The 17,730-nt window shown below is 29.6% G+C and overlaps 1 protein-coding gene across 1 annotated transcript in view; it reads left to right on the plus strand.

The window, feature by feature from the left end:
- The first annotated feature begins 1,086 nt into the window (after positions 1-1,086).
- The window catches only part of LOC142322618 (cell adhesion molecule Dscam1-like), a 67,756-nt gene continuing 51,112 nt past the window's right edge, over positions 1,087-17,730 (plus strand). Inside the window, exons 1-3 of the mRNA XM_075361694.1 lie at positions 1,087-1,106; positions 7,892-8,043; positions 9,771-9,881. Of these exons, the coding sequence (XP_075217809.1) occupies positions 1,087-1,106; positions 7,892-8,043; positions 9,771-9,881 (283 nt within the window). The remainder of the gene's footprint in view (positions 1,107-7,891; positions 8,044-9,770; positions 9,882-17,730) is intronic.

Here is a 17,730-nt window from a genome sequence, read left to right on the forward strand (position 1 = left end):
AATATTTAGTTATTTTACGTTTGTCTACCACGGCTTACATCAACTGAAATTAATAAATGAAAATACTTATAGGTGGTGACTTCTAAAAACAAATTATTTTTCTGTATTGTGATGCTACTTTTCTCTTTTTGTGAACCCCTCTTCTCCTATTTAAAGGAAAATTTTTGCTTCAAAATTTGAGTAAATATATTTATTTACTAATACAATTTTTTTTAAAACAGAACTTGATTGGCTTAAAAACCCAGCTAAGTTCTTTTATCTAATTTATGTGCATAAATCTATTTTTTTTAAATTTATTTATCAAATAATGTTCAGTAATTTTAAAAATATATATATAATTAAGTAATAAGTTTTTTTTTAAATCTAGAATTAATTAATATAAACGAGTTGTAAATTTTACATAAACAATTTTACAATATTGATATTTAAAAAAAATTAAAACAGAAAATTACGCGAGGTTACAGTTAAATCACAATTACTGTTCTCACATTGTAACACGATACCTAAATATTGTAGTTTAACGCGTAAATAATGTGGAACTGACTGCGTTTAGGCTTGTTTACGAAATACTATAAATGAAAATAGCATTCCGAATCTGCTTACACTAGCGGGTAAAATAATGTAAAAGCATTACGCTAGAAAGAATATTTCATTTATAACTAGCAAAACAGGTTAGGGTTGTAAACAATATTTTTCTAAAAAAAAGAATGATTGTATTACTTTCAACAAAATGCGGTTCCACCCCACTATCATCGTGACGTAATTGAATTTCTTGACAAAACCTTTCCTGAGAGATGTATAGGACCAAGAGGATGTGCTTCGGGGTTCCAAGCTCTACCTCCAGACTTAACACCCCTGAGCTTCTACCGATGGGGTATTGTAAAAGATAAAAACCATATTTGGTCTCTGTTTTTTTTATTAATTTACATCAAAATTGTTTTAAGCGCGACCGGTCAGAACGTAGCGTTCTTTTAAGTAAATAAATATTTTTTTATTCTGATTGGTACATAACAATACATTACATAGATCATGTCAGGAGTGAGTAGATGCAACTCCACCGATTTGAATTAACTCAGCATTTGCGGGATGGATCAAGGGAAACCATGGTAAAACTTTAATGAAACCAGCATTATAAAGTACAATATAAGGCCCTTTTCTGGAAAGCCGAAGTATTACATTGAGATATTCGAAAACAGTTCCCGTTGTCTGATCTAGTAAAGATGGATATTTTTATTTCTTTAAGAATAAGTCAATGTTCTTTTTAACAAAGATTGCATATTAATAAATATAAGCACAAGTGTAAGATAACATATTTAATTTTCTAAACATAGATCTCACGATTCACTCTGTAAGAGTCTCAGGACTCTGAGACTCTGACTGTATTTGGTTGCGGCCAAAATAATGATCTAACAACCTACTTTTATATCTTGAAAAAATTAAATATAGTCAAAAATCAAAATCAAAACTCGTTCCGACTTTTTGATGGAGCCCTAAGAAATAACATACTTTAGACGAAAATATGCGTAAGCGTAATAAATATTTAATAATGATGACAAGCTTAGAGTTTTATTAATTCGGCGAGTGAATGAGAATGATTTGGTAATGGTAAACTGACTGGAAAGAAAGTTCTGTATCAAGAACTTATGTACTCTGTATTTTGTAATAGTAAAACTGTGGTTTGTTTACATGAGAATAAAATCAACGGCGAATTAAGTTTTCTGTAATTATAAATCGCATTTAAACTAATACGATTTATAATATCAATGAAACTACTGTAAAAAATCAGTAGTAATTCTTATTGACAGACGTAGTGATCATTGTCTTTCCACCCACACTTGTTTCTTGCTTTGTGCAAAAGTTTCGTAGTTGGTATCATAATCATTACCATTCTGTCAGATAAAATAAACTTTCGTTTTTTTTTTAATACATCGCTAACTCTCTTCAAGTTATTTCTTATATAATTAGAACAGAAAAAACCTTTTTTATTTGGGACTTAACTCATCTCCTATAGGAAATGAGATGGATTGGTTGCGTATTAAAATAGATCACGTAAGTTGTTTTGGTGTTACCAGCTTGTCATTTACTAAAAAAATTTGATTTTATTGTTGTACTGAAAAACCTCCGATATGTTATACAGAAATATAATAACAGTAAACACGGTATGAAAATTATTACGATAAAAAATGTATTTAACCTAACCGCTGCTCTTATTAAATTGTTTTCAATTTATTGATTGTTAATTAGCAATGTGTAGCAGTAGTACTGAATTTCAGCTATTTTGGAGGTTATTAGTTACGATAAGCAAATTACCGATATGTATCTGCAATGCTAATTAAATTATCGATTACTTTATCCGATGATATTTATATATTAATAAACCGCTAAGTTTGTCAGCATTATTAAATATTTATCGTGCTTATGTATATTCCCATCTAAGGTAGAATGTCATCTCTTGAAGCTTCATCAAAAAGTGAGAATGAGTTTTCAAAATACAAAGGTAAACTTTATTATCTGGCGCCTACAAATATGTACCGTATAAACTGATATTTAGAAAATTAAATACATTTAACTTGGGTTTATATATTTGTGAATGTGCAATCTTTGAAAAAAGAATAATCATTTGTTTTTAAATAAATAACACTACTCTCCAATACCCAAACTAGACAACAGAACTGTTTTCGTAAAACTCGGCAGAATACTTCGGCTTACGAGAAAGATCCTACTATAATTATGTTGTCATTTTTAACAATTATCGTTTTTAACAATTTATAAAACAATCTGAATTTTATGCATCCCGTTTAACGTACACATAAGATGTGTTCAAAATAATTTTCAATAGAATTATTAATTACTTTGTAGTAATTTTGTTATATTTAATTTTTTCCCTTATCATTTTATGGGCATTTAAATAATTAATATGATCTATAATTACATTAGTTTTTTTTATTTTATAATTTATATTTTTATATTTATAATTTTTCACACCTTTAATTAAACACGATTAATTAAGTTTTTTAAATGTTAATGCTATATATAAAAATTTTAATAAAGAATTAATTTTATCATCTGACGAGCCGTTTTGTAGACCAAATGCATTTTGTTTTATAATTAAATAGGTAACAGTATATGTGTATTTTATGCAGATTTAAACTGGATAACTTAAAAAAAAAACTTTATTGTTACCGTAGTTGCATCTAGGATATTGGTTTCTATACTCCGAAAAATGTTAAGATAGAAATGAACCCTTTAAAAGAACAGGAATTTATAAACTGATGTTTTCGTTATTTATTTTATATTTTTAATAAAATTTATATATTTATTAAAAACCTGCATAACTTTCAAGCGTATATAATTTGAGGTTTTTTTCATTTTCTTTGTTTTAATTCATATTTACGTTTTTCCGAGAAAATAAATTAAGCTTAATTCGTAACCCGCGTTTTATTTTAATACAAATTAAAAAAAAATATTTGTTTAATGTAATTTATGTCCACTTTTTTCATAATTTTAATGTTAATATTACATACGTTAACAATCAGCGTTCCCAGTGACTCATTCCATTAATAATATATTGCTGTCTTATTTATTATTACATAATGAATAACATTCCTCATAAAATCAATGGAAATGGTACCGGTCAAATATTTCTACCTCAAAATCAACAGGTACGGCACGATGTTTTTGCGGAAATATCACGCCACCGATTTAATTTACCCTGTATTTAAGTAATAATTTAATATAAATTAATAAAGTTAGTTAATTAAATATACTTAATTTACTACTTACATTGTATGGATTCCATATTGATTTTTCTTTCTTCTATATACTATATACTTTTATATTTCTTTACATAGGAGCGACTACACTAATATGAATGTACTTACTTTTTTAATGCCTTATTTTTTCATCATATATTAGCTGCCCAGTAAGTAACAAGTGAACAGTTTTTCACGTGGTTTACAACTCGTAAAGATTGATACAGTGAGTTGTAAGTGAGCTCGTTTTGTTATACTTTCGAGTTTAATATCGCCTGAGGGATTTGATGTTTTTATTTTGTCGAGCGTGCTATAATCCTACGCGAAATAGCCTAAAGTTACTCAAAGTGAATTGAGTTTTTAAAAACATCAAACAAAACAAGTAATTTAAACAATTAGAATGAAAAGCAAGAGAAAAAAATAGCAGTCTATATTTATCAGTTGAGCAACAATAATGGTAATTTTAATTATTATTTAACGAATTGTTTAGTGTATTGCTTAAAAGAATTGGCGTTATTTATCAGTATTGTAAATTTTTAAAAAGTAAAAAGAGCAAAAAAACAAAAATTCATCACATTAATACAAAACTTAAGGATCAGAAATCTTAAAAACTGAATACAATGTAGCTTTCAAAACAATAAACAAAAAAAATCATCACACAGAACAAAATCAACAAATACCTTGCCTCTGAAATATACAGGTGTCCCACGAAGAAATAGAGAAATTCCAAGACATTTTCTACTGATAATAATAATGAAAAAATGTCATATAAATATAGCCCTGGAAACGACTAGCGAAAGATTACGCCTGGATATCAGCTCTTCTAATAACAAGAGGCCCTACTGTAATTTTTGGGACCCAAATGAAGGAGTAAAGTTGGTGGCTTCTTATGTAATTTCAGTTAGAAAATAGGACAAAACAGATCCTATAACTATAACTTCAGTAATCTTTAAGATATTCGACGTAAAACTCAAAATTGGGTGTCGAAAAACAAGTTTTTTTTAGGTTTGTAGTAAACACGTTTTTTTAGGTTTGTAGTACAATAGCTTTGTTAAATGACTAATTAATGTGAAATATTTATCAACAAAATTTGTAGAGAATTTAATTTTGAGAATATTAATGTAAATGCAGCCAATAAAAACTTTAAAAAGTCGATGTTTTATTGAAGCAAAACAGACAACTAATAGACAAAAAATCGTATTATTTTTTCTGTACCTAATAAACATTATTCTTAATATAGGGAAACAAAAAAATGAAATACATGAAATGATAAATGGTAACTGAATAACAAACCTCAATTATAGTAATTGTTCGAAATTCTCTTCTTCACAAAGTACACAGTACTCTGCCCGACGTAAAATATTTCCGGTAGTTTTCCGTTTCATATCAGGATCGTTTCATATAAATTCACTAGCATTTCGTATTTTAATGAATAACTTTTCTTTAGTATTAACTTTTTTTCAGTATATCGTTTTCATATGGCCCCAAATGAAGTAATCTAATGGCGTTAAGTCAGTTGATCATGGTGTCCAATCTGGTTTAAAAATTAGCATTCAAGTGATTTCTATCTACTAAAGAAAAATGTGGCGTTGCACTACCGAGTTGGAAAATCATTTGAGATCTATTTTGTAAAAGGTACATCCTCCAAAACAGCCGGCATATTATTTTTCAAGAAATGAACGTATGCATCTTCCGTAAGTTTTTCATTAAAAATAAATGGTGTCAAAATTTTCTCGTAAATAATCCCACACTAAACATTAATATGAAATCTATGTTAGAAACTAGTTACCACAGCACAATGTATTGTGTTTGCTCGACAAATGACTATTTTTAGAATTGAAGACTCTGTTTCTCATAAAAAGGGGCTTCATCAGTAAATAAAATTGAATTTACCTTAGCGTTGTGAAGAAGCCAATGACACAAGTTTAACCGCTGGGCGTAATCTGTTGGCCACAAATTTTAAACCTTCTGGGTTCCAAATCTGGGCGGAATCTTTCTCTAGCCGTAACTCTGTAACAAAGCGTTTCCAAACCTATATTTATATGAACTATTTTCATTATTTTCACCAGTAAAACATGTCCTGAAAGTTTCTCCGTTTCTTCGTGGGACACCTGTATTAATTGAACTGTTTCGACGCACAATGTTCTACATCGGTCAAACGCTATAGAAAAAGAAATACAATGACCTCTTAAAAGCCCTTTACATCCGTATGCCGTGTATATATATGCCAAACTTTAACATTTTTAATTTTTCAGCCATTTTCAAAGAATTTATGATGAGCCAGTCCTGTGATATTAATTAAAATACTGCCCAATACGTAGTCGTACGTTTGTATATACATCTACGAAAATTTCTACAATTTTGTATGTTTTTGGACTAATAGGTTTTGAAGTATCGACATTTGCATAAAACCTGAACCTAAAAGTTTGGCAGATCGTTATACCTTCCCTATATAGCTAAGTCCCTGGAGCAGCAAAAAAGCTATATCCAGAAAAGTAAAAAAATTTTACGGGATTGAAATGACATCCTTATGATGGCATACGGCATATGACATCATGGCGTATGGCATATGTTATATGATAGCATATGACTTCCTTACTGGCATGTGGTCAAAAGATGTAGTTAAAAATACTAATAATTATTATTTAAATGTAATTTTTTTCTTGATTATGCTATTTTTCAGTTAGGATTTAATATTTAATTACAAAGTTGTAAAACAGTGTCATTTATTATTAAATATTTTTAATATATGTGGAATTCAACCAGGTCGATGAATTGTTATATCATGAGCTAGTTTATTTTAATAAATTTCTCGGATTTTGTCGATGATTTATTTGAAGAGGAATTTCCAATATTATTGAATTTGCAAAGGAACATGGTGTACGGAATACATATCGTTTATAACACATTGGAAATAGTTTTCCACAATTTTACGGTAATAATATTGTTAAACTAAAATATATTTATACAAATAATAACCATCAGTTTCATTAATTAGTTTTTAAAAAACAAAATGTTTCATTTATAATTTTTATATATTTAATATTGTTTATAGTAAGTTTTTACTCCGTAATAAAGCTGTACAATTTTTACTCTACATCTTGCCTAAACATATTTTTTTACCATTTAGGCAGATTCATAAATACAGTAATATTAAAAAAGAAAAACAGCATCTACCAAGATACAACAAGTTTAGAAGGGAAAAAAATATTTTTACATATTTTTTAGTGATGTCCTGTTTTAACTCAAGAATTTCTCTTTTTTTTTAATTTGTATGAATTCAAATAATTTCAAAAAATGAATAAATCATTTAAGCTAAATTTCACTTAATTATATCCAAGATGTATAGAGTCTATGAAACGACTCATCATTCATCCGTCATTTTAATGACAAAACATCTGAAAATTATACGTTATTTTTTTTTAGTTTATTTTGTAACCGGGTACCTCAGTTTATTTATGCTAAAACCGCAGCTCATTCATTTCAAGCAACATTTATTTACTACTCATCTATCATTTTCAAAAACCTGTTTCTGTGAGATAATTTTTCTTAATACTGGAACTTAATTTTTATTTAGCGATGAGAACAAAACGATTTATATTAATATAATAAATTGAAGCGTAGATTTTTATTTTAGAACGGTTATAAGTAATTGCCAATTTTGGCTTATATTGTTGAAAGAACTGATAAATTTATTTAATTTTTTTTATCACTGTAATTCAACATATGTCACAAGTACATTCTATATGCCTTAAATTTTCAATAAAAATAATGAGTTTGTTATTACAATAAATGTTAAATAATTCCTTAACTTCATTAAGAATTTGATGGAAGCACACGTAACCACCCCACAAATCATCCCATGAATGCATAATCCAGAAATTATTTCAGTAGAAACCCAAAATTATCTCAACTGGTATTGCTACGATAAATAAACTTTAATGTAAACATAAAACTTGAGATCATCTGTTAGGCTTAAAAGGTGACATGGTTTAAATTACAAATTATAAGATGTTTTTAGGCTGAGCATTTTATAGGAGGATTGAAATAAATCATATTTTCAAATTAAATCATCAAATGATATTTGTAAATTAACTTATATTAATCTTTTTATTTATTTTTTTTTTTTGTATTTTTAGGTTTGTAATTGGGCAGTATGTATCTGTAACTGGAGATGTAATAAGTCATGTAAATATATCAAAAGTAGCCGTTGAAGATGGCGGAGTATATACTTGTACAGCTGTAAACAGAATCGGTCAAACTAGTCATTCTGCACCTTTAAGAATATATGGCAAGTAAAAGTATATTTATATTTATCTATGTATAGATATTGACATAGATTAATCTACAAATGACATTACGTAACTTATATTGATGTGTATGAACTTATGTGGAATTCCACTATTAATAACGTAATAAAAAATTGTTTATCTTTCTTTAATTTTATTTAGACAAAATGTAAATATATTCTTCAAATAAAATTCTCACAAAACAAACTGCATTAATAAAAAATGTGCAATATATCATATTATAGAAAGCATATATTTATTTACATTTTATTTGAATTTTTAATAAAATTGCTACTCAGTCCTTTGGTAAGATGGTAAATTGCATCCCTCACAACCTGATGTTTCATAACACCTGGAACATCTCAAACAAATATGTGAAATGAGGTAAACTGCAAATGATTAAACCCACATTCAACAAACTTGTTCCTGGTTATCACTAAAGTCAAGAATGATAGGTGCTCTTTCATTGAGTCTTAACTGGCATTTTTTAAAAGTGAATGACTGTAATAGCTTTGTTCTGCATAATTAAATTATACAAAACTTTGTTACATAAAATAAGTTATATAAACTAAGTTATATTAAACTTTCTTATATAACACCAAGAACTAAATCTTGCATGAACATGTATTAAAAAATCAAACGTATCTGAATGCTACTTAATGTACAGATATTGCACATACCCTATTCCAGTACAAAGTATCGAAAATTTATGCATAAAATATTTTGGTGGTACAATGAATCTAAGCATCTACTAGGCTTAATATCACTAGTCAGAAGTTTTATATAACACCACTAGCGTATACAAAATATTCTATTGCTAACTAAACCAATTGTGCTCACATTGTTCATTAGCAGAAGAAAAACATATCATATTTTAATTAATTTATCCATTATAAATTAAACTGTTAGTTGATGACAAGTTAAATCCAAATCTGAGCCTTGTAGATTTCTTTTCTAATTTCATTCTTTTTTATCTGACAGTTTCTGTGTTGTAGGTATTTTGAAATTAATTTTTATTATTTTTAGATTTATGTTTTATTTAAAATATATATGTAAAGTGACTTTTGATAATTTAAGTGGTAATTTATATTTGTAAATTTATTCATGGTTACCTTAGATGTATAATATTTGTGTAGATTATATTATTTATTAATCACCTTTTAAATTTCCTTTTCCAGAATATTAAAAAAAATAATTGTCAATTAAGCTCCATTTCTGATAGTCCATGCATATGCACTGCAAAACAAAACAGACACTCACATGTAAATTAGAGAAGTTTTTGATGCAAATTCTGTTTTTTTTTTAAATAGTTACTTTTAAGTAGTTAAAATTATTAAAAGATAGGAAAAATAGATTATTTTGTTTTTTTTTAATAATAAATTATGTGTAATTAGAATATTACAGTTGCCACTAGAAATAAAACTGATGAGTAAAACAAAGATAAATTTATGGGATAGTTGTTATAAATTGTTTGACTATAAATAGCAATAGATCAAAACAGTATCAGAATATACCACCAACTGATCATGCAGTCGGTGTTTTAACTGATATCTCTTGCTTGTGTAGACTATAGCAAAGTTACAGTACAACACTACTTTGATAGGCTGCAATCCATTCATCAAATAATTTTGATGGAAACTGTAAACATTTTATATAACATTATTTTAAAATTAAAAAATATGTATGAAATTTTGTATACTATTCAAATTTTCCATTAAAATTTTTACAGGATTACCATCAATCAGAAAGATGGACCCGATCTCAGCTGTAGCAGGAGAGATTCTTATAGTAACTTGTCCAGCAGCAGGATTTCCTATTCATAGTATAACATGGGAAAAAGGTTTGTCCTTCAAAACTAAAAATACTTTACCAATTTGTTAGGTTACTTTTTTTTTATTAACAAGTGAGTATTATTACAGATTACAATCCTACATATTAAACATTTCATTCTTCTGCATTTTATTGCTATCTGCTATAATTGTTACACGTATTTCAAATCCATTTACAAAAATTGGTGTAAAATACAACTTGAAAAATGCATAACACTTGATACACCAGAACTCTATTATTGATTTCCAACTAATTGATTTCATCCTCTGATATGTCTTCCCAAAAATTTGAAATTGCACACCACTTCCAATGATTCTTTGTGAATTTTTATCTCTTTCATTTTTCTTACTCCTATTTACAACTATGAATTTTTTTTTCATCTTCTTGTTCTATCTATAATGTTATGCAGGACATTTTGTTGACTCTACGCTTAATTTATACTTTCCCTAATATCAAAATAACACCTTCAACCGGTAATTTTTTTTTTCATTATTCTTAACCTGTCCCTTGATCTATTTTTATTTCATTTCTACAATGAATAAGAGGAATGATAAAACACTATTTCAGTATAGTTTCCCCTCCTAATTTTTTTCACCCTTCATTTCCAATTAAACAACAGCACTTGAAATATATACTCACTCACACCTGTAGTTAAGTACATGTATGACTGTTACTTATATAAAGTATGATCAAAAATTATCTGAACTGGTAGTTTGAGTCAAAATTGATCAGCTGAAAGCAGGTTTGGTAAACATTAACCTTACAAACAACAGCAGATGTACTTGTTTAATGAATTCTCTGCTAATTGACAGGACTGTTATGTTCTTAATCTTATAAAGTTATGCATCACTGTCATGCTGAAAAAACTTGTGACTAATTTTGATAAAAAATCGCCAAAACATCAAAGACAACTTATTTAAATCAACAGACAATCTATGTACAAAGGATTCTGTCATGTTCAAAATTTTGAGTGGTATAAGTAAAAAAAAAATAGTAAAATTCTTTAATTAATGAAAAGTCTGAGAGACTCATAACTAGTAAAATATTAAGCTTGTCACACAGTTGTGGTGAAAAAGTTGTCTTAAGAGTTTTGGTTCAGTTCAATTCATTTTTATGGAAACTTGGATGTGAGACATGTCTCAGCTAAATTTGAGCTAAAATTGCTTTCAAACACCTGATAGAGGTCCACATATCAGTTCCTTGTGACCTGCATAAGTGCATCAAAAAATAACAAAAAGGTTATAGAAACTATCATAACTGGATGACTAAATTATGAATTTATAGTTATGATTCCAAACTAAGGATCAGTATTCACAGAGGAAGATCCTTAACTCTCCCAAATCTAAAATAAAAATGACACAGTTGTAACAGAAAAAAAATATTTTGACTGGTTCCCCCCCCCCCCTATTTTTTAATCATAAGAGAATTTTGGATGTTGAATACTTTCCTTCAGGACAGAGAATCAAGTTGTACTACTTCCAAGATCTGTTGTTGTTCGAGGAACTCAAAACAACAAAATTCAGTATTGTACTCAGTCTTGTAGTTTGAGTTGTAAGACTCAGTTCACCACTGAAGATCAGTATTGCATGAAAATTATAACTGATCATATTGAAAAACAAAAAACATTTCTAAATGTTGACAACACAATATAAGGATAATGCACATGTATACTTTTTGGGTGGTAGTTTTTCCCAAACACAATATTTCACAGGTTTTATAATAGTAAAACCCAGACTCCCTGTGACTTTTCCCTATTTCTAAGCCTGAAATCATTCTTGAAAGAAAAATGATTTCTTGAACACTTAATAGAATGTGATGAATGATTTTCCAAACCCCAAAAACAATTTCAAAGATGCTCCAAATAATTAAAACAGCATTTAGCAGTTTTAAATAACATTCTAAAACAGTTTTTGTTTTTGTTTTAAAGCAGCATTTAGCTGTTTTTAATATAAAAATGTATAAATGTTGTATTTTTTTAATAAATAAATCTAATCCAAATATTTTTAATCACACTTTGTATGTATAGTTATTCAGGAGTAAAGGGAAATAATTTGGAAACTGATTCTAAAGATTTAAATAAGAAAAAATTGTCATACAAACATATGTCCGAAACCGCATTGTTATCAAGTTACTGCTAGCGAAACATTTCGCCCAGATTTCAATTCCCCAGATGAAATGAGGTCATACTTTTAAGGCGTTATATTAGGGGTAACCATCATGGATTTTAATGTTTTTTGACCTAAAAAATCGAATAAAATTTGTCCCAGAACTGTACTCCCGTAGTTTTCATGACATCCAACTTAAACAGAAAAGTTCGGTAAAGTAAAACAAGTTTTTTTAGGTTTGAAGTACAATATATTTGTTAAATTACTAATAAATAAGAAAATTTTATTATCAAAACTTGTAGAAAATTTATGTGATAAAATCTATGAAAAACAAACAAAAAATTCAATTTTTATTACTAAAAACAAAACAGAATAAAACTGCAGTCGTCTAGTATGGTCACTAAGGTGGAGGTTTTGAACTTTCTGAAATGATAAGGACGCAGTCCATGAGCATTTAATGTCCTCCATACTGTACTTCGTGGAATGTGGACTCTTGTAGAAATTCTTCACGTGCTCGATGTGGGACTAAACTGTACCACCTGAAGAATATTTTCCTTTTCATCACCGTGACCAGTTTGACACTGATGAAACATGTGCGCTGAGAAGTATATCACTCGCACGAAGATTATTAAAATTTCTACAATACACTTTACTGTTTCGGAGTACTCGTCCAGGATACCTACGTCGGTATTCTTCCACCGCAAAAGCCGTATACAAAAATCGTATCAGCATATTCTGCATTTGTGAAGAGACGCGGCATTATTTAAAACAAAGAATTCAAAACGGAATTTTACTTTTTTAAATTCAGATTCAATTGGAAAAATGTAAGTAAAGTTTAGAATACAATAAACACAGAAAGGTTACATAACTTGATTTTCAAAAATAATTAAATACAATCAAAATTATGTTAAAAACCACTAAACCGCCTAACATTTATTATTAACACTTAACTACAATTTTATGACAACAATGATTAATATTCAAATTAATTTCGAAAAATACAGTTAATTTTGCCAATTTAAATTTCAAAGGTCTGAATTTACTGCACTTAAATTAGCCGTTTTTACAAATTCATAATCATTTTTCTGTTAAGTTTTGTTCTGTTTTGTTTTTAATAATAAAAGTTGATTTTTTTTCTTTTTTATAGACTTTATTACATTCATTTTCTCAGAATTAAATTCTCTACATATTTTGATTACAAAATATACGCTGTTATTAGAAATTTAACAAAGTTAATTTCAAACCTAAAAAAACGTATTTTTGGTCACTGAATTTTTTCTGTTTTACATTGAATACCATGAAAACTACGGGAGATACAATTCTAGGACCTATTTTATTCTAGTTATCAAGTCAAAAAACTTAAGAAACCATCTTGTTTATCCTTTATATTAGTGTTTTTGTTATCCGAGAATGGGCCTTTTACACCCATTCCGGATTTTGTTTCTGTGATAGTAGTTTTAAGTTTTAATTTTATCTAAAAACCTAAAGTTATTTTTATTTATTTATTTATCTATTTATTTATTTTCCGGGCGATGATAACGTTCAACCGTTTTTCGCCCTTAAAAAAAAAAAAAAAAAAAAAAAAAAAAAAACTTGATACCAAGTTGGAAATAGTGCTATTGAAAATAACTAGAGTTATAAGATACTAATTGAAATCTAACTGGCACAAAAATTACCTGTTTCTTTTTTTTACGGCTAATTAAAGCATGGAATTTGTTTTATTACTACATTTTTTTTTTTTTTTTTAAGAGATTTAAGATTTACTAACACGACATAAAATAATGATAACACTTTGCAGTTACTTACATCTAAATTGCACAGCAAATTGGTGTTTTTAAACATAAACGAACTGTGTAATCTGTTTTACCTGGACATTTTAAGAAAAATTAAAGTACTAGTTCTTAGCTCACAAAAATGCTGAGGCAGTTCGTTTCTTTACCTGTGCAGTAGCATATCCATTGATCTGATTTCAATAATGTATTATTATGTCCAATCGGCAAGGTTATATTATTTTCTGTTCTTTATAAGTGTTCTGCACATGGTAGTATAAGTATTAAGTATCTAGAACTAAATTGTTCCCTTTCTAAAGTAAGCAGGATATGGCTTGGCTTCTATTACCATTTTAACAAACATCAAAATTAAAAAATTGTTCTAAAACGTCTTGAAAGTATTATCTTAATAGAAAAAATAAGAATTCCATTATTTTTAGCACAATGAAGTTTTTACATGAATTCAATTGTTAGCAAGATAGCTGAGGTAGTTGATGAATAATTTTTTATGCACCATAATAATTTCTCATCTACACCATAATTTCTCATCTACAGAGTGACCAGGAAGTCATCGTATCCCCTAAAGTTACAACTAAAAATTTGTAATGCGTTATAAATGTAAAATGAGATAATAACGAATCATTTTATTTACTCACATGATACGTAGTATTAATTTTAGTGGTCCAGTGGATCTGTGTGTTCGCCCTCATGTTGCACGGACAATTCTATATGTCACCACGCCCTATGGACATGCAACAGAGCATTTCTGGTGTTACGTTACGGAAGGCGTCCCTCACAGGGACACACAATTCATTTGTGGTGTAGCGATGTGCAGATACCTGTGCCTTGATAATTCCCCTCAATGAATTTTTGGTGTGGTGAGATCAGGACTTCGTGGTGGTCATGTTAACGAGCTGGTGAGGCTGGAGTATCGTGTCCAATCCGACGTCCTGGAAATTTTTTATTCAGAAACGGGCGAACTGATAGAGCAAAATTTGCAAGTGCTCCATTCTGCTGCAACCATACTCGTTCCATGAGATCCTTCTCTTGAATGTGTGGTATTAACTATGCCACCAACATCTCTAAATAAGTTTGTGCATTCACTGGCCCGTCAAAAAAGTAAGGAGCAAACAAATGACGAGCTGTCATTCCAGCCCATATCATGATGCAGGATGAACTTCTTTCCAACTCTGTCGCGTAATAAGGATTTTCTTTCGTCCAAAATAACACCTTTCTGGCACGCGAACTGCAATAGATTGCACATTCGTCAGTAAAAAGCACCTTTCCACGGTGCACTGCAGCGGGGAATTTGTCTAATAAAGCCCGGCAGGATGCAGCGCGACGTTCCACGTCTGCATCTAACAGTTCATTGATGAACATCGGACGAATGGTCTAACTTTACAGCCCTTTTTCATATGGTATTGCATTGTCGTCCGCGGTATATGAAGTTAAACTGACGGTTTACGAATTGATTTCATTGGGGATTGTTCAATGGAAACTGCAACAGCAGCACGTTTCTAACCGCGTTAACTTTCGTCCACTCCGCGGCCTATCTTTAACACTGCCTGATTCAAACGCACGTTTTTCCCAAGCCAACATTGTAGCTTTTCGTGGTGGCGGCTTATTACATAGTGTTGCCGAAACATATCACTAATTAGCTTCATTGTTTGATTCGTATGTTGTAGTTTATGAGCCCATACACTTGTTACTAACCGCTCTTCGATGCCGTAACTACTCGTGTCATGTCTCTTACTCAAGAGTGTATGGCGTTGTAAAAAACTGTTGCCAACCGACCCAAAGAAAATACCGTATATTCTAAACACATATCCTAACTCATATTTTTCGTTAACTTTAGGGGTACGGTGACTTCCCGACCACGAAAAGACTGCTAGGTTTTAATAATAAGAACAGTTTTGTAAATGGCATTTGTAAATTTTCTGAATGTGATAGAAGTTGTCTATCCGCTCGTGGTCTCCGTACTAGTCAGTCCCGAGACTCAGTACAGTATGGTCAACTAAAACCTAGTCACGCGCTAGCTGTACGAGATTTCACGCATCTTTATACCAGTTTCATTAGTGCCGTTATGCTTATAAAAAAATCTTAAATATAAACAGTTTGTATTTATTATTTTTTTTATTATTATTGTATTATTATTAAATATATATTTGTATCAATAGTTCTTTTATTTGTTTGTGTAAAAATGATTATCTTATTAACGCTTCCAGTAACTCGTTTATTGAAAATGTTATAATTATTTAATTTAATACCGGTAATCTATTTCAATATTTTTATAAAGATTTTAATTTATTAAACACTGAATAAATTTATTACACTGAATATTGTATAAATATTCATGGCTGATTTTAAAAAAATTTCACTATGAAAGTTATTATGATAAAAATTCTTTTTATAATTATTATTACGTTACGTATTGTTTTCTTCTAATAATATTGTTATTTTGTTTTTAATGTTACGTTATTTTTACATTTTAATTAGTATAACTTGTAAAACATGCAATTTTATCTTACCTAACAATTTTCACAATGATGTTTCTCCCATCTATTCAAATCCTGATAGGTCGTCGTTATCATCATCTTTTTCTTCGCTTTTTTCTGTATCGCTGGAGTTGTCAGTTTCATTGTCCACATTAATTACAAACGATTCTATCGTGATTTCTAAAATTCCCTGATCGTTTCGATATTCTTCTTCAACCTTCTTAGTATAAACACACCTCCTTTGCCATTCTGCTGGTCCAATTTCGGAAATTTTCTTTCCGATATTTTTCTTTAATTCTGGGTGATAAGGTGGAAGACGGAGAACGGTATATCTCTTTTCAGCTAGAATTTCGTCAATAGCATACTGTTTGTGATGGTCCTTGTTTCGTAAATTTAATTTTTAGCATATTCTCTGTAAAGGGAATAATATGGTTTCTTAGGCAGTTCTGCATTTCAGCATTTTTAGTAGATGAACTCGGAGCCCTGACTGACTCAACATTGTGGTAAGAAGCATTATCAACTACTTACTGTTTTCCGGCAAATCTGGTATTATCTTTTCTTTAATCCATTTAGAATAATTTTGGAAATTCATTTCCTTGTGGTAACCACCAGTCATCGATGTTGATTTCCACGTGGCCAAGCAGCCAGGAATGAACCCTATTCCACCGCCTGCGTGCACTATGACTGCTCTAAATCCTTTTGAATACCAATCGGGTTGGTCTAGTGGTGAACGCGTCTTTGCAAATCAGATGATTTCGATGTCGAGAGTTCCAACCTTCAAATCCTAATAACGGCAATTACTTTTATACGGATTTGAATACTAGATCGTGGATACCGGTGTTCTTTGGTGGTTGGGTTTCAATTAACCACACATCTCAGAAATAGTCGACCTGAGACTGTACAAGACTACACTTCACTTACACTCAAACATGACATCCTCATTCATCCTCTGAAGTAATACTTGACGGTGATTCCCGGAGGCTAAACAGGAAAAAAAAGATCCTTTTGAACACGAAACTTTCATTTCTACCTCATTATATTTTATTAGACTCCAACCTTTGGCGTGCGTATGAGTTGCATGAATATAGGTTTCGTCAGTGTAGACAATAGTCTGCCTTCTTCCCTAAATGCTTTTATAGCACGCAAAAATTTAAATCGCTTGTATCGCATGTGATGTTTTTCTACAACAAGAAATCTAATTGTTTTTCTTTTCTGGCATTTAAAACCAATTGATTTTAAAACCTTTCTTAAACTATCCTTGCCTCCACGAAACATCCCTCTTTCTTCAATTTCGGCAGAAGTTTTCTTAGTGTAGGAACAGGTTGTTCATTTAAATAATAATTACGGACTAACCGTCTAATAGCGCACATATCAAAACTATCTAACTCAGTAAAATTTTTAGGCATTTTAATTATTATACGCGGTGACCCGAAAAATGGATTTTCTCCCCTTTTCCCTTCAAATTTAATTATTTTTGAGTATTGTAACAG

Source organism: Lycorma delicatula, chromosome 4 (genome assembly GCF_047948215.1).
Source record: "Lycorma delicatula isolate Av1 chromosome 4, ASM4794821v1, whole genome shotgun sequence".
Lineage (NCBI taxonomy): Eukaryota > Metazoa > Arthropoda > Insecta > Hemiptera > Fulgoridae > Lycorma > Lycorma delicatula.